The sequence below is a fragment of the Berghia stephanieae genome, chromosome 1 (genome assembly GCF_034508935.2).
Source record: "Berghia stephanieae isolate SIO BIC M18660-M18661 chromosome 1, UCSD_Bste_1.3, whole genome shotgun sequence".
Lineage (NCBI taxonomy): Eukaryota > Metazoa > Mollusca > Gastropoda > Nudibranchia > Aeolidiidae > Berghia > Berghia stephanieae.
Genome location: NC_088360.1, coordinates 33365456 through 33389219, shown reverse-complemented (window position 1 = coordinate 33389219; position 23764 = coordinate 33365456). Strand labels below are relative to the sequence as shown.

Here is a 23764-nt window from a genome sequence, read left to right as displayed (position 1 = left end):
AGGTCTGATATCTGAGCGCATTTATTATGGACTTGATTTAACATGATTGGAATTGACAATATTTAGTGTTGGTTTGAAATTATTTCCATTGCAACAATGAGACCATAACAATTTGGGGTATCCGACCTACAAATGTGTACACATCGTTAGAGAGTCACTTAGACTTTTTTTTTATAAATCGGATAAGATCCCAGACTATTTTTAAAAATGTAATGATTGAAAACATTTTCCTTCTTATTAAATACAATGTAACTGGAATGACGCCGATTTAAAAACATGTGATTGAAACTGATCTAGTTATAAATTGACCTCGATAGAAAACATTTTGCTCCCTTAAAATCCCATCCGCTTGCTATTTAATTAATCCTGTTTACCAAAACCATTTCTTTTTAGATTACTAAATGGACAACAACAAATGGAATGAATAACAATAGTCAAATTGAATGGAATCTTCGATTAAAGAAGACAGGTTATATTAAAATGAAAGTTTTTATAAAGCGCAATATCCACTCGCAGTCTCAAAGCGCTTTACAAGGGGTCCCAGGTCAACAGCAACATTAAACATGTAGGACGAAACATGACGCTTGTTAGGCGATACTACATTTTTTTTTCTGGACAGAAAAACGCTGTTAACGGCCTGGTACTCATTTTACACCTGAGGAATCAACTATAAGCCGAGAGAGGCTCGAACTCAGGACCATCCGATCCGAAATCGAGTGTCATACAATAAGACCACATGTGTTTCATCCGTCTCCTTTAACCAAATGGAAGCTTCCATTGAATTTCATTTAGACTAGTGACATTTATTTCTTCAAGTTTCAAACAGCAGCATTTGCATTGACAGCAAATGAAGCATTTTGTAATGATTGGGAGGACTTCCTCACGTTCCTCGAGCTAAGGGAAACAACCCAAGTATTTTTCTAACTAACCCTAAGAAGAAAAAATATAACTAGTACCATTGACTAACCCTAATAGGAAAAACAAAAACCCTAAGACCTTTACTACGACCTATGACTGAGCCTATTAATAGGGGGAGGGAGCCTTGAAGCTCGAGCTACCCCTTATAAAAACTAGGACTGCTCTGCATTCTGCACTACCTTTCCAACAACAATGGCTGCTTTCTAATAATGGTGCTCACACTACTATGCAACGATATTTCATCAAACCTTCATAGTTCGATGCTACTATGTTATGACGATCGACCTAGGACTTCATAATATGCTCTATAGATGTCACTGCGATCGACCCAGCACTCGTGCACCGTCGCAAACCACACGAAAGCTTCGTCACAACACACTGTTCAACTTGATGCTCTGGGGTTTCTGGTTCTTTCCCACAACGGTACATGTTGCACAGGTGGAAAGTCCCCACTGATGAAGCGATTTTGCCATTAGGCAAACGACAATGGCGGCGGGGAATAAAAACATGGTCATATAAGGAGATTTTAAACTTTTACTTTATATCAAGATTTTTCTACAGCTTTTAAAATGCTCCTAAAAATTTACAAATGGAATAGATAAACGTCTAACAAAAGATACATGGTTAAAATAACAATATAAAGTGAAGCTATCTCGAGGAACGTACGGAAGGTCTCCTCTCTGAGCCTACAGTCACAATTAACCAATATTTCGAACAATATGTTTCTAGTTATATATTTTGTTTCCATTTTCATTTTCATTGATTTCCCTCCATATTCCTGTCAGATTGTAATGATCCGTTTTGTGTTTGTGCGAAATTGTTCCGAAAATAACTGAAATTTTCCGATTCAAAGCTAATGTAACTAGATGGAGTGGAATTGAAAAATGTTTGATAGTCTTAGTCTTAACAAAAATGAAACAGCTTCAAAAAAAAAAAAAAAAAAAGAACAAAATATCAAGCATGGAATGTTTCGGGCTCAAAACCCTTCTTCAGCCAGCAAGAGAGAAAAAAACCCAATGAAAACAGAAATGCATTACTAAAAGAGAGAGAGAGAGAGAGAGAGAGAGAGAGAGAGAGAGAGAGAGAGAGAGAGAGAGAGAGAGAGAGATCGACGACAGAGAAATATTTATCCTCTCTGTACAAAAATCTTGGAATGTAAACAAAAAGAAGCGTTCGCTACCTAGCGAACCTATTATGTCGGCTAGTATTGGAATAGAATAGTGGCTAGTGGTGGTATAGCTATTAATTGCATACATGCTTGCTTTGTTGACGCGTGTCATTGTGAAATGGATCGTGAAAGAGGGTTTAGATAGAGTGGAGGAAGGGTGTATATTTGTGGATGAGAGAGAGGGAAAGACAGAGAGAGACAGAGAGAGAGAGAGAGAGAGAGAGAGAGAGAGAGAGAGAGAGAGAGAGAGAGAGAGAGAGAGAGAGAGAGAGGAGAGAGAGAGAGAGAGAGAGAGAGAGAGAGAGAGAGAGAGAGAGAGAGAGAGAGAGAGAGAGAGAGAGAATTATTAAACTGGCATTAAGGGGATGTAATAAATGCAGTTAATTCTGAAGGGCCGTTATTTTTTAGAGTAATGCCCCTTCGCTTCCTCGACAACTGCTGGTGGTTTGAGTTTGGTCGGTCTCTTTCAACTCAAAAGTAAACAAAGTGTGGCAGACAAAAATTTCTCAACAGTAACATAAAATTAGGAGAAATCCTACCAACTGAATCTTGTTACAGGTGAACTGACTCAATAGTTTGCATCTGGACCTACGTAACATGACAAGCTTATTCTGAGTCTGAGCATCTCCATGGGAGAGTGTAGAGACAGAGATTGAATTGAGAGTAGTCTCGTATTGATGAGAGAGTCGAATAGCTTATCCTTATCTGATATCATTATCATGTGTGTGGTTTGCTTTCTAGATTTATTTCAGAACCTTTAATGTCTGATAGACCTTAAGGGGCGGTTTGGGTCTTTTCTAAAAAAAGATTAATTACCTATATTGGGCGGTTTTAATCATTCTGTATCATCAATATAGGTTAAAAAACAACATTTATGGTGAAAAATTTTAATTATATGTGTTGATACCCATTTTGCGATCTAATTTGGGGGTCTGACATCAAAAAATATAACAATCTTGTGGCAAACGTTCCACAAAAACTAATGAAGGAATGACCTCCATATTCTTCCCTCTTGTCAACATTGTACCATAGTGTGTCACCATAGAGAGATTTTACGGCTTTAGCTTATGTAATTTTTATTAGATCATTACAAAGTTGAGAATCAAAATGTTATGAAAAAATTGATGTAAAAAATTCAGATTTAGGATTATAATTTAAAATTCACACATCAAAAAAATCTCTCTATGGTGACATAATACATTATCTCTGTCATAACTGTGGAAATTTTCAGACAATTTCATTGAATAGATTCTGAGAAACGTTTGACACAGTTTCCCATACCCTTAGAAAAATGACATATTGAGAAAATAGCAAAATGGCTTCCCGTTTTTCACACATTTCTTACTACCTGTACCATTTTCGACTGTGTATTTCGTGCCTTTATAGTCTATTTTAAGAATTTGGACTTCAATTATATTATTTCTAAGATAATAAAATATCATTTTCCACCAAAATCACAAAATCAAATTTTTGAAGGATTTTCCTTATAATTAGACCCAAACCGCCCCTTAAGCCTAAATATTTCATGGCTGATATAGATGCATGTTCCCTGACCGGATTGAACTGAATGTAATGAACGTCACAAAAGTCAAAATCAAAGATGAAACAAACAATGAAAAGCAAATTCATAATAATGATAACGGAGTGTCGACGTAAACGGTAACGTTAGGCAGTTTAGTGAGCAGCAGCAGTGGGAGTCAAATTGTGACCCAAGTCGCCCATAAGAAAGTTATGACTGGAAATTGCCGTTCACTTTTACTAAAAGTTTTAGGGGGGTTGAATAAAGAGGAATATCGCAGATATTTTGGTATCATTATTTTCGTTACTAACCGGGCACCTAGCCTCAGGAACAACGTACACGGTAAAATTTATACACGATAACCTTGAATCTCGCCTTTAATGGGTTAAATTGTATTGGTAGAGCGAGGTCCATCCATTGCTTGTATTGTAGCGGCAAACCAGTTACCGGAGCTACCGTGTACGTAGATGCTGAGGCTACATGCCCGGTTACCGTGTACATAGACACTGCCTAATGATAATAATAATTGGTGGCAACTATATGCACCTCTGTTGGAGGTGTACAAAAACGCACCGATTTTATGCACCTCCATTGGCAGTGTAAAAAAAGGCACTGTTTTTATGCACCTCCGTTGGTGGTGCTGGTTGATTAATGAAAATGTTGCGACTTGAAGCTTGAAGGAAAAAATAACAATAAGTGTTGACTTGTAAGCCTCAATTTATTAGACAAAGACATACTGTAGACGTTTCAGGTTTCCCCTTTATCAACAAAACATGACGAATAAGACACTAAGGATGAATGAGAGCTGTGAAGTGTGAATAATAATAATAATAATAAGCATATATATAGCGCCTTTCGTCGAAACCTCAAAGCGCTTAATGGCGTAGATAAGGTAAATAAACATAAAACAATGATGGGACAGGAAGTTTTTTATAAACATGATAAAAAGTTTTTGAAAAACAACTAAAAAAAGAATTTTTCTTAAATACCAATAAAAAGACAAAGACGCGGTAAAGGAATACACTGATGATAATGATAAAATTTCATAAAATGATAACAATCAGCGTTTATATATAAATGCATGTCGATAACACATTGAATGGTACTGATGTTAATTTTCTAAAAGATATAATTAATAAGAAGAAGAAGAAAAAGAAGAAGAATAGATTAATTTAAAGTTTTAAATATATGTCCAGGAACTATAACAACAAAAATGATGTCTTTCTCAATAAAGTGAAAAGTTTTATTTTTTTTAAATGTCCACAATGGGATCGAACCCAGTTCTTTCAAGATTAGAGTCTGGCAGCTTATCCACTGCACTACGGAGCCACCTGACTATTCATAATATTTAATTAGGTCTTTCTAAAACATTATTTTACCTTCAATGCAACTTCTATTTTCTGGATTTAAATTTCGATTTTTTAGATTATTTTTTAAATTGATTTATTAACAAAGACGTTCCTCCAGATGTTACAATATAACTTTTGCCAAGTCCAAATACAGACACAGCATCACTGATGAAATTGGGTGGAATGCGCATGCATAACGGAGGTGCATAAAAACGATCTGTTAAGATACACCGTCATAATTAATTAGATACGTAATAATTAATGGGTGTATGCAAGCAACGGAAAGTATATCATCATCTATACCGCCATTTCCATAATCGCCACCACAATAATCAACGTTTATTTTAAACAACAAATATATTGGCTTCATCATAATCATAGTGATTGTGACCTGCTTCACCACCTTCGTCATCATCATCACCATCATCATCATCATCATCATTGTCCCTGTAGTTGTCATGATCAGCATCATCATTGTCCCCGTAGTTGTCATGACCATCATCACCACCGTCATTCATCTTGATGATTATTTGTTTTGTTGTTATCTATTCATATTTGCTTCTCTGCTGTAAGTATTATTTGTTTCTATTTGATTACTTATATTCAAAAGTCAATTGTGTGTTGTGTGTTTGTGTGTGCATGTGTATGTAGTCTACCTGAATGTGGGGTGTATACATGTTCTTTGGAGAATAAAGTTATATAATTAAACTGTTTGACAAGGGGAACTTTCAAAAGGAAGTCTTTCACAGCAGCCGGTTTTCCTCATTGTATTTTTTTTTTCAATTTATTTTTAATGAGAGGGAAAAGAGGGGAGTTGGGAGGGTAGGAGTTTTTTTAAAAACTTCATTCAACGGCAACAATTAACATGTGGGATCAGACATGATGCCTGTTAGGCGATATTTCAGTTTTTTCAGATGGACACAACACTTTTAACAGCCAGGTACTCATTTTATACCTGAGTATGGTGAGAATGAATGTGAGTCAAGAGCCTTTTCCTAGGACTCTACTATGCACAGCTGATAATGAGACTCAACCCCAAGACAAAGGCGAATGTCATACAACTAGACCGCATCATAGCCGCAAATTGATGGCCAGTTATTTAATCATTGATTATAGCTGTGTTGTGTGGACAAGAATACTCCATAACTTTTTCATTTTTCTTTTGTATTTATGCAATATGAGTAACCATACAACAGTGTTATAGACACTTTATATGAAGAAAAAAGATATATGAAGATTTATATGAAGAAAAAAGATAGAAGCAAAGACTTCTACCCTTCCTGATTTATTTCAGTGAGGAGAATGCGTTGGTAGTAAATGACTATGTTCACATGTTCAGGCTATATTACTTTTATATCAATTGAATTCTCTTTCTTGTTCTTTTTTTTTAGTGAGATCATGATGACAAGCTAGATGGGAAGATTTAAAGGACCATCATCATGGCATTTGATGGGAATAATCTCTGTTCTCTACTTGTTGGTCATGTGGTTGGCATATCGGCAAGTGGAAAGGACCATGCAGTATCAGCGAAAAGCAGGAAATGCTTTTAGACCACAAATAGATAGGGTAAGACAATGCTCTACTCTATCCCATGCCTCTGCTTCTTCTTCTTTGGAGGACTGGAATCACAATCAAAAGGGCTGGTGTCTACCTGTACTTATATGCAGGTCTGATGACCCAAAAGTTTGCCACTATGCATTGCATATTAAGACATTGTCCATGTAAATGGTCATGCGAAGAGATGCTATGCCTCTTCTTCAAGTATTAAAAAGCATCACAAAATTTTAACTAAATCTGATAATGTGTTAATTGTGCTATATTATGACCTTACTTAATTAGAAACATTCTATAAGAATGAAGTCAACCAAATCAATATACAAATATATTCAAGTTGTGTGATCACTTCTCAACTTTTATTGAAAAATTTAAACAAGCTATTGAGATGAAAAGAAATGCTCAATAATGAATTTATATACTAAGTATATTTTCTGCTGATTCACACCATTACACACACCCCTCCCCCTTCCCAAATATTGCCAATCCTTCCCTTTTATATTTCTGTCATTCTATAAGTTGTACACACATGCTTGTTCAGTTTATTGGACTTATACTTTGTATTATACGTATAGGATGAGAATTGGATGAGAAATAGAAGTCCAGGGTATATGAGAGAATGGGGCAGGAGAACATTTTACTTCCATTTGAAGACTGAAAAGGAAGCCTGAACCAATTCCATTTCATATAATTGAAAACTTGTATGATTGATAGTCTCTTTAATTATTTTTGATTTTGGTATTTTCAAATCTAGACTGGAGGTTTTCAGCTGTATGTAAAGCAATGTCCTATCCACCATGATAAACGACATGGCCATTTGTCAAAACATGTTGAAACACAAATTACAGTCATCGAACAAGGAACATGTCCTGTGGAAGCCAGGGCAATTGATTCAGACATTCAGGTCAGTCAAGTTGGCAAAGGAGAATGATTATTTGGAATTTTGGGTTTGATTAAAAGTTTTGTCATGATCTCTGCTTTTTATATTTTGCTTTTTCGTTCGGACTGAATTAATCAAGGGTGATTAATTAAAACAAGAACTTGCTCTTTACTCTTTCTAAAAACTAAGTAAATGATTAACTTATCAAATTCCCCTTATTAATTCCAAAGGGGAAGTTTTTTGAGGAAAAAACAAAAAAGCCCTAGTGTCAGCCAGAGTGAATAACTGCAATGTGAGCTGTACGGGATAAGTTTCCTGCTGAAGGAGTAAATAAGATAGTGCAAGTGAGACTCAATCCTTGATCCTCCAGATGATAGTATAATCAATGTTTCTTATCCACTCAGCCGTTAGAGATAGATCAGATGTATTTTCTATCATCATCAGCAATTGATTTTAGATGAATAAATATTTTAGCATAGAGTATACCATACTGATCTTACTTTAAGTGCTTTACCATTCCTCATGTTTTTATCAATGTCAATTTTAGATGGAGAATGAATGGGATGACATCAATGTGGCATATCCACAATACGTATACACTGTGAGTGGATGGATACAGGTCCTAAATGTACCAAATTACTCACCCAAGCCTCTGCGTGTTGTCATTGTTCCACACTCACATCAAGACCCAGGTAAAATGTCAAATAAGTAAAAAGAGTGAATGTGAGACGATTTGCGAAATATTTTATTTAAAATCAACATACTTAGCTTTACACATGTTTGACTGCTGGGCAATTGTCTTTTTCAGTGCTCAATGAAATTATCTATTATATATATATATATATATATAATATATATATATATATATATATATATATATATAATATATATATATATATATATATATATGTATAAGTAAAAAGAGAGAAAAAGAAAATTTATGATGTTTCTGGCAAGTTAACAATTCCATTCACCACTCGCTATCCTATTATCTTTTAAAGGGATTTTATCTTGAGTAATGAATAGAATAATGAAATAGGAAAAGTTGTTATACTTGAAAAGACATATTAACAAATGTATAATCGTATGAAGAATTTAAAGTTAGCTATTCTTGCCTCCTAATTTTGTTAAAGATCTATTTACTACAGGAAATAGTTTCTTACAATGAAATAAAACCATATATTCAATGACGAAGAGGCCATTTGTATTTTCTATTATTCCTCCATTGTTAGTAGTTATGAATCATTCTCTTCTACTGCTATACAGGATGGAAAGAAAGCTATGATGGTTACTACATGAGCTACACTAAAAAGACACTCAATAAAATTGTTGAAAATCTAACGTCAAACCCTAAATTGAGATTTATCTGGTCTGAGATTGTTTTTCTTGATAAATGGTACCACGAGCCGGACACAAAAAGAGAAGATTTTCTCAAGTAGGTGATGTATCTTGTTCCCAAAATGTATTGTCCATGTGATTTTTTGTTTGTTTGTGAAGTTGTACATCTATGTAGTCTTGTGGTATGGCACTCGCCTTTGTACTGGAAGTTCAAGGGTTCGAGTCCTGCTCTGAGTGACACACAGTTGAGTCTTTGGAAAAGGCTCTTTACTCACATTCTCTCTTCATACTCGGGTTTAAAATGAGTGCCTGGTCATCAACAGAATTGTCTCTGTCTGAAAAAAATTATAATATTGCCTTAAAGGCATTATGTCTCGTCCTGCTTGTTAAGTTGTGCTGTTAGCTAGGGACCCCTTGTAAAGTGCTTTGAGAAGTTTTAGTGGGTATTGATCTATATAAATGCTTTGTTTTTTGGGGGGGTTTTTTGTTTTGTTTCATTTCTCTATTATGTTGATGTGTTTGGTCTAAAATCTAGAATCGTGCTCAAGGCTATCATTTAAAATTCATGGTAAGGCAAGTTGTAATGGCGTGATAAATAAGTTTACTGCAGTAGTTGATAGGAATATTCTGACTAAGTCATTGATTCCTCTTCCCCTCCCTTTTTATTTTTAAAATGTAACCTGTGGTGCAGCTATGTGGTCTTGCAGTATGACTCTCGTTTTGGGGCCAGAATATTCAGGATTTGAGTCCTACTCTGAGCTTCACATAGTTGAGTCCTTGAAAAAGTCTCTTTATTCACATTCTATCAGTACTTTGAAAAGGGCTCTTTATTCATATTCTATCAGTACTTTGAAAAGTCTCTTTATTCACATTCTATCAGTAATTTGAAAAGTCTCTTTATTCACATTCTCTCAGTACTTTGAAAAAGGCTCTTTATTCATAGTATCCGTGCGAGGACTCTCTTTTTGGAAAACAATTGACAGAGAAAGTCAAAGATGTCTCGGAAACCCTGAAGGTTTCTCAAAGAGTCAATAGTGTCAAACCATACCAAAGACATCAAAACAAGCCGTTCTTTTTAAAGAAAAGGTTATCTTTTTTAGACGGGAAAAACCCTGTGTACAACAACAGGGGAAAACATTACAACAACAACAACAACAACAACAAATACCAGAACTTCAGCAACAAAACTCGACAACAGGGTCGTTGCAACAAACCATATTAAATGTAAGTGAAGGAAACGATTTAGCTTTAGGTGGTCGAACAAGGCATTTTATTCATAATTGTGAAAAAATCACAGAAGACAAAATAATTTTACAATGTGTCAAAGGCTGTAAAATCCAATTCATTTCTCCACCAATTCAAAATAAAATTCCCCATCAATTGAAATTTAATGCACAGGAAACCATAGCATTAAGGGCTATAATTGGAGAATTATTGAAACAAGAAGTAATTGAGGAAAGCACTGTTGAAGAGGGAGATTACATGAATAATATTTTCTTAAGAGAGAAAAGATCGAATAACAACAAATACAGACCCATTCTTAATCTCAAATGCTTGAATAAAAATTTTGTTAAATTTACTCACTTCAAGATGGAGGGACTAACTACGTACCTTAATCTCATGCAACAAAATTGCTACATGGCATGTATTGATATATCCAATGCTTTTCATAGCATTCCAATGCACCCCGATTTTACAAAATACTTAAAATTTATGTTTGAGGGTCAAGTTTATAAATATATGGTTTTGCCTCAGGGGTTTCGAGATAGCCCAAAACTGTTTACCAAAATTTTAAAACCAGTGTGAGGTTTTTTGAGACAAAGAGGTTTTTTGTCTAGTGTGTACATTGATGATTTCTATCTACAAGGCTCTAATCATAAAGCATGTCAGGAAAACGTTATAATTACGAAGCAACTTCTGACTTCGTTAGGTTTTGAACTCTCTGATAAATCTATATATGAACCGACGCAAAAGCTATTACATTTAGGTTTCATTCTAGATTCGACACTGATGAAAATAAGTTTAGGTGAGGATAAAAGAAATCATATCATCCAGATGTCAAAGAATGTGATAAGTCATACCTCCCTTACAGTAAGGGAATTAGCAAGATTAATTGGAGTCTTTGTGGCTAGTTTCCCAGCGGTTGAATATGGCCCGCTATATTATAGAGAACTGGAAATGCTTAAAATCAAATCATTAGAGACAAATTATAATTTTAATAACTTTACCACTCTTAATGAAGAATGTGTACACGAAATACAATGGTGGATTAAAGAGGGAGTTTATAGTGGGAAAATGATTTCTCATGGTAATGCAGATTTCACTATTCAAACAGACGCATCTAGTTATGCATGGGGGGCAGTTTTCAATGATAGAAATACACACGGCATGTGGACAGAAGAGGAGTCTAAACTCCACATAAATGTTCTCGAAATCAAAGCAGGGTTGTTGGGTATTCAGTCCCTATGTGATTTTAAGAATTGTCATATACAGATCCAAATGGATAATCAGACTGCCGTTTCATACATTAATAATCTTGGGGGTACACACTCTAGACTTGTTAACTATTATACTAAACAAATCATCTTGTGGTGTAAAGAAAGAGGAATCTGGTTGTCTGCTTGTCATATAGCTGGAAAATCAAATATAGCTGATTCACACAGTAGGAAAGTTAGAATTCATACAGAATGGAAATTACACCCAGAAGTTTTTGATAGGTTATGTGAGAAATTTGGATGCCCTGAAATAGATCTGTTTGCTTCTCATGCAAACAGACAATTACCTATATATATGTCCTATCCCGATCCTGAAGCCTGCGCCATTACCTCATTTCAACATAAATGGGATACTTACGGATATATCTTCCCACTATTTAATCTTATCTCCAGGATTTTCAGGAAAATCCAAGAAGACCAAAGTACAAAGATATTAATGGTCGTGCCACATTGGACAATAGCTCCTTGGTATCCAAAACTTATGGAAATGATGTGCCTTCCTCCTCTTTTTCTGAAGAAAGCCAAAAATGTGTTAATTTTACCATCAAACCACTCAGCAGTACATCCATTATACCCAAAACTCCAACTGATGGCATGTGTCTTATCAGGAACAATTTCAAAAGACAAGGGTTGTCCCGACGAGTTGTCAAGACTTTAATGAAAGGCTGGAGACCAAATACTGTTAAACAATACAATGTTTACCTTAAGAAATGGATTGAATTTTGTTCTGATAAACAGTGGGATGTCGAGGAATATAGTGTTTCACACTGTCTAGAGTTTTTATTACACCTTTCTAAAAAAGGACTTTGCTATAGTGCAGTTAATACTGCTCGTTCTGCATTATCTTGCATTTTCGACCAACCTTCCATCGGAGATGATAACAAAATAAAACGTTTGATGAGAAGTATTTTCTTGGCTCACCCAAGCAAACCAAGATACACCAACATTTGGGACGTTTCAATATTGTTAAATTTTTTGGAAAAATGCTCACCTTGTAAGGAATTAACTTTACAAATGCTCACTTTCAAATTAGTCACATTTTGTGCCTTTCATGACAAAGATGCCAAACCATTCACTCGTTAAATTTAGAAGAGTGTCATATTACACAAATTCGGGCCATCTTTCATGTTTCTAAATTATTGAAACATAATACCCGAAAAATAATGAAAATTCCATAGTATTACCAGGATACCCATCTAATAAACGATTATGTGTTGTAACATATTTGCGAGAATATATAAAACGAACTAAACCGTTTAGAAATTCATCTCAACTGTTTTTGAGTTATGCATGTCCACATAAACCGGTAACTAAGGAAACAATCGGTCGATGGATTAAATTGACTCTTATGAAGTCGGGAATAAATACAAAAATATTCAAATCACACAGCACCAGGGCTGCGAGCACGTCAGCTATTACTAAAGATGTAGATATGTCTGTCATACTTAAGGCAGCAGCATGGTCTGGTCAGAAGACGTTTGCTAAATTCTACAACAAAACCAATTGTAAAAGATGATGGGACTGCATTTGGGAAAGCAGTGTTACGGAAAGCACGTTGATGTGAGTAATTTATCCTTATTATGAACATAATTTCAGTGTCTGGATTTAACAACAGGCTGATAATGAAAACACCAATGACCAATTACAGTAATTTTTACTGAAATCATAATATGGCACCTTGTTAATCAGTGTCTGGCGGAATCACAGAGTTATATTTAATACCTCATTGACAATCTATGCAGTGTCTGGCTTAGGACACAGGCTGCAAATAGATTGAACATGATTAACCTGTGTCTGAATTTAGTCACAGAGTTATGAATGTATATCATAACTATCTATGCAGTGTCTGGCTTAGGACACAGGCTGCAATAGTTTTGAAAAACTTTTTACATACTGAATGAAAGTAAATATGGAACCTCATGGCTTAGGACATCGTTCCTTTTATCATAGGTTTTAACGTTTTAATATAGCATAATGAAAAAATATGCTTATAATTGTGTATGTCCGTTTATATATTGGATCGCTACAATAGCTGTTACGGCTTTAAAGTCTCGGGCAAGGCCATATGAACATTCATTGGGTCTATAAAATTAGAAAATTAAACGAGACTTACCTGTAAGTTGAAGTTTGATTGGAATTTTATAGACCCAAGAATATTCTTAGGCCTTGACCGCCCTTCCCAATTTTATCCACCCCATGAATGTATACATCGTTTTGCAAAATTGCAAATCAATTTGAGGTCTTTTAAATTAGATAATTGATGGTAACAGCTATTGTAGCCTATTGCTTTAAATAGTGATTGCGCATGTGCAGGGACGCTTTCTCTCGGTCAAGGCCTAAGAATATTCTTGGGTCTATAAAATTCCAATCAAACTTCAACTTACAGGTAAGTCTCGTTTAATTTTCTTATTCTATCAGTACTTTGAAAAGTCTCTTTATTCACATTCTATCAGTACTTTGAAAAAGGCTCTTTATTCACATTCTATCAGTACTTTGAAAAAGGCTCTTTATTCACATTCTATCAGTACTTTGAAAAAGTCTCTTTATTCACATTCTGTCAATACTTTGAAAAAGGGTCTTTATTCACATTCTCTCATCGTACTTAGTTGTAAAATAAGTTTCTGGCCATTTTAGTCGCCTTGATTATTGCAATAGCTTGCTCTATGATTGTGATATATTAATGTCATTATTCGACTTCAAAAGATACAGAACAAAGCAGCTCAATTAATAACTCTATTTTTAAAATACGAGCATATTACCCCTAATTTGGAGGACCTACACTGACAGTCTGTAAAGATAAGAATTGAATTAAAATACTTATCCATATTTTCAATTGTTAAAACAATTACACTCCTGTTTGCGTTCAAGAACTTATCCACCGTTATGAGCCCAGTCAAAATTTAAGATCTACTAAGGGATCCCCCAAAATCTCAATTTTTTCATGAGAAATCCTTAGACCACCATGAACCTGATTGTGGAACTCCATCAGCATTGAAACAAAAAATAGTGAAAATCCACTTACCCTTATAAAGTGGTTAAAAACTGAATTTTGGCTGTAGAGCATATAATTTAGATTCCTAGTATGTGTTTTATTAAAATGTATATCAAATTCTCATAGCAATAAGGTTTTTAACTTGTCAGTTTTATATATGATTTATTCATGTAAAGCACCAGTGACCAATTTGATTGGAACAAGGCGCTTTATAAACCTATTACATTATATTATAAAAGCATTGTCTGTAGGAAAATATTATGATATCGTCTAACGGGCATCATGTCATGCCCTGCATGTTAAGTGTTGCTGTTGGCTGGGAATCCCTGGTATAGAGCTTTGAGCATGTTTAGTGAACTATATAAATGCTCAGGTTTTTAAATGAGGGCAATACATTGATCCTTTTTGATTGTTTTGATAACATGTATTACTTTTTTATGTTTTTGATTATTATTTTTTTAGACTTATAAAGAATGGTCAATTAGAGATAGTGACTGGGGGATGGGTGATGACTGACGAGGCAGTATCTCACTATTCAGCTATGCTGAATCAGCTCATTGATGGCCATTTGTGGATGAAAGACATTCTTGGTTGGTTTGATTTAGATATTTTGTAATAATTTGCATTGAAGTAAAATGTTAAACGAACTTCGATTTACAATGTGTACAACAGAGATGTAATTACAACTAAACTCATATATTCATTTTCTGTAATTGAAACACAATATTTTGTTTGCATTAAATTTATATTGTGATTATGTACTCCAAGACAAAAATTCAAGTTAGATGTATTTTAATTGATGAAAGTGCAAAGTGTTTGTAACTTAACTTGTCAAAAGGAAGGGAAAAAATAACATGTTTCTAGTTGTATAAGATTTTCTAATAGACCTTCATTGATCTATTACATCTATTTCAACAAAACATTTTAACTGGATTTGAAAAGTCAAGAAACATATGACATTTTTTTCCCTTAAACTTTTCAAATCCCCTATTGTATTGCCCTTCTTTTTCACAAACCTCATAGGTATCCTACCCAACACATCGTGGTCTGTTGATCCCTTTGGACATTCCCCTACTATGGCTTACATTCTGAATAGAGCTGGGTTAAAAAGAATGGTTATACAAAGAACACATTTTGGTGTAAAGAGACACTTTGCCAAAATGCAGAATTTGGAATTCATATGGAGGCAAGCCTGGGGTATGTATGATTAGATGTATGTATATATAGAGTGTTCCAAAAACAAGTAACTGCTGTTTTGGCATAAATTTAGAGCATGATGTCTTTGTCTAAACTTAAAAAGAAACTAAATTGATAGAATAAGGAAATAAAGATAAAGACTTATATTTAATTCTCAAAGTAAAATAGTATGAAGTGGCTTGATGCCCTACCAGGAGCGATTTTGTTGAGGATTTTCTGTTTAATATTTTCACAGATTCGTCAGGTGAGACCGGTGTCTTGTGTCACATGATGCCCTTCCTGCTGTATGCCATCAGCTATTCATGCGGTCCAGACCCACATGTCTGCTGCCAGTATGACTTCCACTCATCTAAATGTTTCATCGGCACAAAGAGTAAGGATGCAGAGCCAGTCACTGAGAAGAACATAAGGAAATTGTGAGTTAAATTCTCAGTAAATGTAATAAGAGTATTTTGATGAGTTTGTTTTTGTTTTGTTTTGTTTTGTTTTTTTGTATTTTGTTTGTTTTGTTTTTACAAAAATCACTCTTTTACTAAATACTATGTACTATAGAAATATGTAGAGTGGTTAAGTGGTAAGTTCTGGAGTTTGGAATCTTGGGAAATTCTTGGAATTCTGTATTGTCCTTTTTAGAGTAATAACAAAGTATTGTATAATGAATAGAGCATGACGTTGATAAATGCTGTTAATTGTAATTTTTATAATGTATAAAAGCACGTAAGGGAGAAAGAAAGGCAATGTGTCTGAAATAGATTGAGTCCATATCATTTTGTACAGCCTTTATTCAGTTCAAAAAAATTATTACAATTTGTGCCTCTCCATAGGACATAAGTCATCTTTTTTTTCTGACTCTTCACCACAAAATATTGGAAACTTGTCATTCTTGATAAGTGTTCAAAGAAATTTAACATCTATGTCAAGGTTTGTTTTTCAAGGTTTGTGTTGTTTTGTTTTGTTTTGTTTTTTTTGTGACAATAATGCTGGAATTTCAAAATGTTTGACTATTTGTTTGTTTGTTTGTTATGCTATACATCTGAATGTTTTTTTGAGATTCCTTTCTCCTTTCCTTTTTTCCCCACCAGATCATGGGCTTTATGGGAACAACTTCAAAAGAAGGCCCAGTTGTATCAGACCAATGTGTTGCTGGTTCCTCATGGAGACGATTTTAGGTACAGCTCTGATAGTGAGTGGACTGAACAGTTTGAAAATCTGGGTAGGCTGATGGCTTATATGAATAACGACAAGGATATGAATATTCAGGTGGTTATGAAAAATGAATGTATGATTTTAAGATAGTTTTGCTTCAGCTACTTGAATTTGTAAAAGTTTTGAGCGTTTGTCATACAATTCCTTGTTTCCCCTTTATTATGTTGAGTTATTATTTGTGGTAATCCTTTTCCATATTTAAAGTGCAAGATTTCCGGCATTTTAAAAATAGATTTTAATTTATTTTTGTCATCTAGATCACCCCAACTTAATACAGTTTTAAGACAGTAGGTGACATTCCAAAATGAAGTTTCAGGCTTTTTAAATTTGTTGGAAATGCAGGCTTTTTTTTTTTTTTGGCCTAACCTACTTACATCCATGTAATTTATTACAACAGGAAAAGCAAAATAGAAGAGGTTTGTTTTAACTTTTTCTCTTATTTCTTTTGTTTTCCTTGTGTTTTTGTTGTTGTTTGTTTTATTTTGTTTTTTGTTTCTTTATTTTTTTTCTTAGGGGGGGGGAGTTGTGTTATTTTTTTTTTATTTGCGTTTGTATGTGTGTGTGTTTGTGTGCATATGCATGTGTATGTTTTGTCTTTCTCCTTTTAACTATCGAGTTACATGTGCCTTTAAATTGACTCTCGCTCCCTTTGGAAAAACATTTAAGAATTCATGTTTTAACTCTATTTTCATACTTTCTTCTCAAACCTATGTGGAAGTCAATTTTCTTTTCATTTCTCATTACAGCTTGAATATGGAACTGTATCTGACTATTTTAAAGCATTGGAATCCAGCCAAAAAGAGTTGGGTGTCGAGTTTCCCTCGTTGACTGGAGATTTCCTTCCGTACAATGACAGAGATGACCAATACTGGACTGGATTCTATTCTGTTAGACCTTTACTTAAACATATGGTGCGAGTTTTACAAGCAAAGTTAAGGTAATTATCTTCAGAGCTCTAAAAAGTAAAAAATAGTCTTTTACAACTATAAGCCGCATGGAGCTGGATTTTATTCTGGATTCTGTAGCATTAAATAAACAGTAAGAACTGCTTGCTACCTTTTGGAAATGATATAGTCTATCAAACAGTGCCATTTCTAATCAACTGAACAACCCAATTACTTCTGGTTGGACAGAGAAAACGTGCAAGATGCCTTTCCTAAGTGCCTAGTTGCTACCCTATACTTGCTTAGTTATATTAGATTGTTGGAATTTGAGACAATAATACACAAAGTCAGATCCAAATTATCATCAATTATGCCCTCTCAAAATATTGAGTGATTTGAGCATATTCTATATTTTCTGTATAGGTAATATGTACTCGTCTTTGACTTATTAGCATTGATTTAGCCCTTCAATGCAAAGACACTTTACTCTTTTAATTCGTTCAATTCGTTAATTGATCAAGACTATATTTTATAAGGTAGGATTGATAACAATTGTTGGTTTCAAAAAGATAAAGTTAGTCTATCTGTCAATTATCTGTTCAAGGTCAAGAATGGTGTAAAAATTACAATCGTGGTTGTCATAAATTTTGTTAATGATAATAATAATGCAAAGCAATTGTATAGCGCATAACCATGACCAGGTCCTACTCTTTGTACTAATTTGCTTGTCATGGAAATTGATTTTCCGATTCAATTTCTGAGATGTATTAAAAGTCTGTCATATAACTTTTTCTTCTTCTTTCACAGAATCACAGAAATCTTGTTTAGTCTGATATGTTCTCAGAACAAAATAAGAGCAACAGATTTTCGTTTCTACGAACAGCAAAGTTCAGCATTAAAAGAAGGGAGACAAGCAGTGAACCTTTTTCATCACCATGATGCCATCACTGGCACCAGCAAACATTTTGTCATGGATGATTATAAACTAATGTATGTAATAGAAAAAAAAAAACAGAATAAGTTGGGGGTTTTTTTATACATAGTTGACCTCTCCTGTCATTGATGAAAATTACAGTGCAGCCCACTTATAACGACGCCCTTTATAGCGACTTTCGTGAAATGGAGTCTCAAGTATTGAATTTTTCCCAGTTTATCATTAGAAATTTTAAAAACTCATCATAATGACATACATTTTAGTAAAAACCATGTATATCAACATTGATATTGTGGTAATCGCCAAGTTCAAGGTGATAGTCAAAGGCGAAATTTCTGGTCCAATGAAAAGGTTTGCTTTCTGACCAATGAAATCCTGTAATCCCAGCTAATGAAAATGCTTGATTGGCGACCAATGATATCCAGTCTTCTCTGGACCAGTTCACATGGATGTTTTTTGTAGGTAAAGAAAAGCGAGACAAAAACCTAGTTTACGTGGTGCTTCATGTTGCACAAATGATCACTAACCGTTCAACTGCCCTGGCAGGAACAACATCACCAGCTTGTGAACACTCCACAGACGGACCATGCCTCAGTTTTAAAACTGCGCTCTTGATCACAATTGGTATCTCTGATCGATGATCATGCACATGAATACAAAAATGAATCACAATGTTCACTCCTACATCTGTCAAGTTGAAGACAAAAGTGCTGATTATAATAACTCTGGCGCACGAGCTAGCACTACAATGGTCTCTTGGTGAGTGAATGCTTCCATCTAAGCTAGCTTTTTGTCTTGCTTTGTCTCACCTATGTAACAGGCCTTAGGGATTCTGCTTAATTTGACCACGATCTTCAAGAACTGTGAGAAAATTGAACAGCATGAGTCTGAACCACAGGAAAGAAAAAAAGGCAGGGACTGGCCACGATTGCTGATGTTGATGCAGCTGTGTTGACATTGTTCAAGCAGAGTCAACAATCAACAGATTGATGTCGTGGCCTATCATTGTAGATCAATCGAATATAAGAGCTAGGAATGACGAGTTTTCAAGCAAGCAATTGTTGACTCTGTCATTTCACGAAGCAACATGGCATTATTTTCAAAGTAACTTACTTTGGTTGAAACAGCCACTATAGATTGTTGGAATAAGACTGCATGAATAAAGATTTGGAATTATTTTAATTTTTTAAAACATCCATACATTTTTTAATTTGTCAATTTTGATTATATTGGCTTAAAATTCTAATTTTGAATTTATTTTGTTATATATTAAATCAGATTTAAGTGATGGACCTTAATTTACTTTCAGAGCACATCAAATGAAAGGAACCTATCTAAATATATGTTCAGTTATGTGCTAGAATAGAGACTTGTGTGTTTTATAGTTTTATCTTTTTCTGGTTTAAGTTTGAGAAATGCAATGGAGAAAGTGGATGACTTATACCTTCTGTTGATTGGCCGTAGTGTTCTTAAAAACCTTGACTCATCCAATAAACCAAAGGAAGACCTACTAAATCTGGCTGATCCCTGGCGTTATGATAAACCCTTCATGAAAATTAGATATAATAACATACAGGGGAACTGGTGAGTAAGTCTTACATTGACTCTCAGAATAGAAAATACAATTTTTAAGTCACAGTATTTGTATGTAATCGCAGCACATCTATAGAATGTACCAAATGAATGATTATTAGCAGAGTTATAAATGTTTAAAGTTATCCATAAATTGATTATAGAACAAAGAGTGAAAGTTCATGGAGTTGCTGTGACGACATTGATACAATGAAGAAGAAGAGAGAAAGATTCCAATGCATATCTTAAGACCTACTTAATAAATTAGTGAAAATATTGCTGCTTGAAGCTCAAAGGAAAGAATAGTGGTAAGTATTGAATTGTAGGCTTCAATTTATTAAACGAAGACAGATACTGTGGATGTTTAGAGAAACCTGAAACATTCACAGTATCTGTCTTCGTCTAATAAATTGAAGCTTACAAATCAATACTTATCGTTATTTTTTAATAAATTTAGCATCTTTATGTCATATACAATAAGTATTCACGGTCAATTAACATGCATAATGAATTCATCAAGTTAAGCTCATCTTTTCCTTTCCCCAGGTTAATAATTGTGACGAATCCCCTGACTGTCCCATGGAAGTCTCCTGTTACAGTAAAGACATCAACACCAGGGATCATCAAAACATTAGACGGGGTTCTTGTACCCTCTCAGGTCAACCCATTTCTGGAAAATGAACCGGCACTTCATTTCATGGCTGAAATTTATTCTGTAAGTGAACTATGTAAGTGAACTATAGAAGAAAGAAATAATTTAGATGGCTTTCTTAACTTTTTTTTTTTTTTTTGGGGGGGGGGGGGGGGGGGGGGTTGATATCAGCCTCAGTTGTAATAGGAGGCTTAAATTTGGTCAGGTGGGTCAGATAGTGATACTTCAAAGACATTAGCCCCATGGAACCGGAGTTTATCCCTGGTTATATAGCATAAAATGAACAATAGCAATTGCTTGCTACCCTTTGTACAGATCACAAGGATAGGTCCAGCTACCCAATCACTGTTGGTGGGCAGGGTGTCCGAAAAAAAATCTTGACTTCACCCGCGATTGATCTCAGTCCCTTTGGGTGTGAAGCAAGTGCTCTACCAACTAAGCTATCAGGTGGGTCAGATACCTTCACATAAATTAATAAGTAGTCGTGGTTGTTTTAGGTTGGCAAAAGTGATTAACAAAACATGATCTATCTGAGAGGATGTTATCTTGTCTGCAAACTTGTTTTTGTAGCCATAGATGGTTGTTTTTTCTCAAATTGTGTCAATTTTTATACTATTTTATTTATATTCTCTTACCATAGATTGTATTTGAGGCTGATTTGGATCCTTTGTCTGTGAGGACCTATGTATTTATAAAACAGTTTACAGATGTTAATTATGCTCAAATTACCATTTATGGTAAAGGATTGGAACCAGAAAAATTTATGTGAGTTGTCCATTTTTTTTTTTTAACTAATTCTTTCCAGTGCCCGAGAGAGCCAATTTTGATTAAAACAAGAATTCTTAAAATTTGAAAACGGCACACACATGAAAAAAATACAAAGCTACGTAACACTTTTAGCCCTTGGCTTTCAACAAGGGATAACAGACAGTGCAGAAATATAAATAAAACCCCTATCTAAAAGATTAAAAATATAGTAAAATGAAGGTTTTATAAAAATTTGATTCTGTATTAACTACATAGGGCATTAACAACAACAAAAAAAAGAAGAAAAGAACTCAATATTGTCCGTTTTGTATTGGTTCTCAGTACCTGTGCCAATTCATTCTCTTTAAACAGAATTTAACTGTTATTTATGATACTATATCTTTTAAATTGATCACTGTTATTTAGTCTCCATGTCTATTTTAGATATAAATCAGTGTGGCAAGTTTAAAGCTTTGGATGTAATAATTGCATTTGAAAATACCTTTATATCTTGAACTCTCAGACACTGCTGTCAGAGAAAATATTTTTTTGTTAAAAATTATAATTAACAAAAGTAATCTGAATGTATCTTGATTTATCCTTATGGCCATTAGTATCATTTGCAATGGAACTTCCTTTATTTCCTCACACAATTATTATTTACTTTGCAAACTTACTTTTTTTGTTTCAGTCCTGAATTTAAAGCCAAAAAATCAAGCTCAGAAATGTTAGACATTGAAAATGGCTTTCTCAAGGCTTCTTTTTCCTCCTGTACCGGCACTTTGCAGGTAAATCTGTGAGATTCATCTTTTCATGTGTGCAGTTTGTATTATTGTTGTTTGTTTTGTTTTTTTGTTGTTGTTTTTTTTTTTCACACATCATTTGTCAATGATTTGTCAGTGATTTTATTATTTTAATAGAGAAGTAAGAAAGATATAATACTGCATTTTTTATTCAGATGATATCTCAAAGTGACCTTTGGTCACTCAGTGAAAAACAGTATTGAGTAGAAGCAAAGATTTATTTTAAGAAGCGGTTTATTTACATGGACTACCTCCTAAGGATTGGTGTCTCAAAAGCTTTTGTCCCCTCAAGTAAGAAAATGTCTCCACCTTCTCTAGGTTTAAAATCAGAATGATTAGTCTCAACCCCAAGCTTGCATTTTTTTTTTTTTCTAAAGCTAAAGATGTGGGTCTGAAATAGTTGAAGAGTCGCATGATGTTTATCATAATTTGTTGAAAAGAATTGTTTTGAAAGGAATTTTTTTTAAAGCTTAAGATGTAGGTCTGAAATAGTTGAAGAATTTGGCATTAAGTTGTCCTATCTCGGATCAACATTTTTTAGAGACATGCAGAGACTCAGCATTGTTCTCTACTTTTTCTATTCAGTAATGACCTATTCGTCTACTAAGTCATTTGTATTATTTTTCTTTGTGCATTCAGCCTGATACTCAATCACATGATGAGTTTATTATAATTTATTGAAAGTTATACAATTCTCGAAAGAAGTGTTTTGAGGATAGAATGATGTAAAAGTTCTCCATTTTGTCGTCAAATGGATAATGCTTCTTTTCATGGCATTCCTTCGGAGGTCGACAGTTGTTGGACTTTCACCTGTCGCAGTTTTTGAAAACTATGAATGTTTTGTGTATAGACTTAATTCATCATAGTTGGAAAACATGAGAAATTTTAAAAGACACACTAAAAATGATTTAGATTTATCACAAGGAGATTATGTGAAAATCATTTGATATCTGCTTTGTCAAAGCAGAAGGGGACTTTTGAATTTTTTTAAAGTTCCTAAGAATGCACTTTACTGTTCAAGGGTTTTGATCAAACCAAAAAAATAAATTAGATATTAACCTTTCAGTCCTCAAGATATATGAACTTAAGTGCACCATGACATTTATATACTTTTGATTTGAATATTCCTTCCAAACTTCAACGCATTCTTTTACATTAAAAAAATTTCATTCTCTTTGTATTTGCCTCTTATTTAGTATCTTCTGCATAAAAACGATGATCAGCTTCATCAGACTTCTTTCAAGATGGTAACCTATGGCACAGGTTCATGGAGTAATCCGTTCCGTGACAAGAGTGGTGCCTACATCTTTATGCCAGATGGACATGCCAAGGTGATGAACTGTTTCATTTCCTTTAAAGATTTGAATTTTGCGATTAAATATAGATCAATTTCTCTAAAAGAACTAATAAAAATTAAACTTGGTAATCAAACTCCCTTTATTTTATGATTATTAATAGTTATTTCTTGTTTTAATTCTGTTACTCCATTCAACTTACAGATGACAACATAAAAACTAACTAATCTTTTTTTTTTTTAATTAACTTCACTGTATCAT

General features: G+C 34.1%; 1 protein-coding gene across 2 annotated transcripts in view; it reads left to right on the top strand.

Annotated features, from left to right (window-relative positions):
- The first annotated feature begins 2516 nt into the window (after window positions 1-2516).
- The window catches only part of LOC144972417 (alpha-mannosidase 2-like), a 31183-nt gene continuing 9935 nt past the window's right edge, over window positions 2517-23764 (top strand). For both annotated transcript variants that reach the window (XM_078913583.1, XM_078913591.1), the window contains exons 1-16: window positions 2517-2644; window positions 6346-6520; window positions 7263-7412; window positions 7936-8080; window positions 8655-8823; window positions 14676-14803; window positions 15237-15410; window positions 15646-15826; window positions 16493-16670; window positions 17363-17553; window positions 18308-18490; window positions 19842-20018; window positions 20553-20721; window positions 21299-21423; window positions 22097-22193; window positions 23405-23539. In XM_078913583.1, the coding sequence (XP_078769709.1) occupies window positions 6368-6520; window positions 7263-7412; window positions 7936-8080; window positions 8655-8823; window positions 14676-14803; window positions 15237-15410; window positions 15646-15826; window positions 16493-16670; window positions 17363-17553; window positions 18308-18490; window positions 19842-20018; window positions 20553-20721; window positions 21299-21423; window positions 22097-22193; window positions 23405-23539 (2355 nt within the window). In that variant the 5' untranslated portion in view covers window positions 2517-2644; window positions 6346-6367. The remainder of the gene's footprint in view (window positions 2645-6345; window positions 6521-7262; window positions 7413-7935; window positions 8081-8654; window positions 8824-14675; window positions 14804-15236; window positions 15411-15645; window positions 15827-16492; window positions 16671-17362; window positions 17554-18307; window positions 18491-19841; window positions 20019-20552; window positions 20722-21298; window positions 21424-22096; window positions 22194-23404; window positions 23540-23764) is intronic.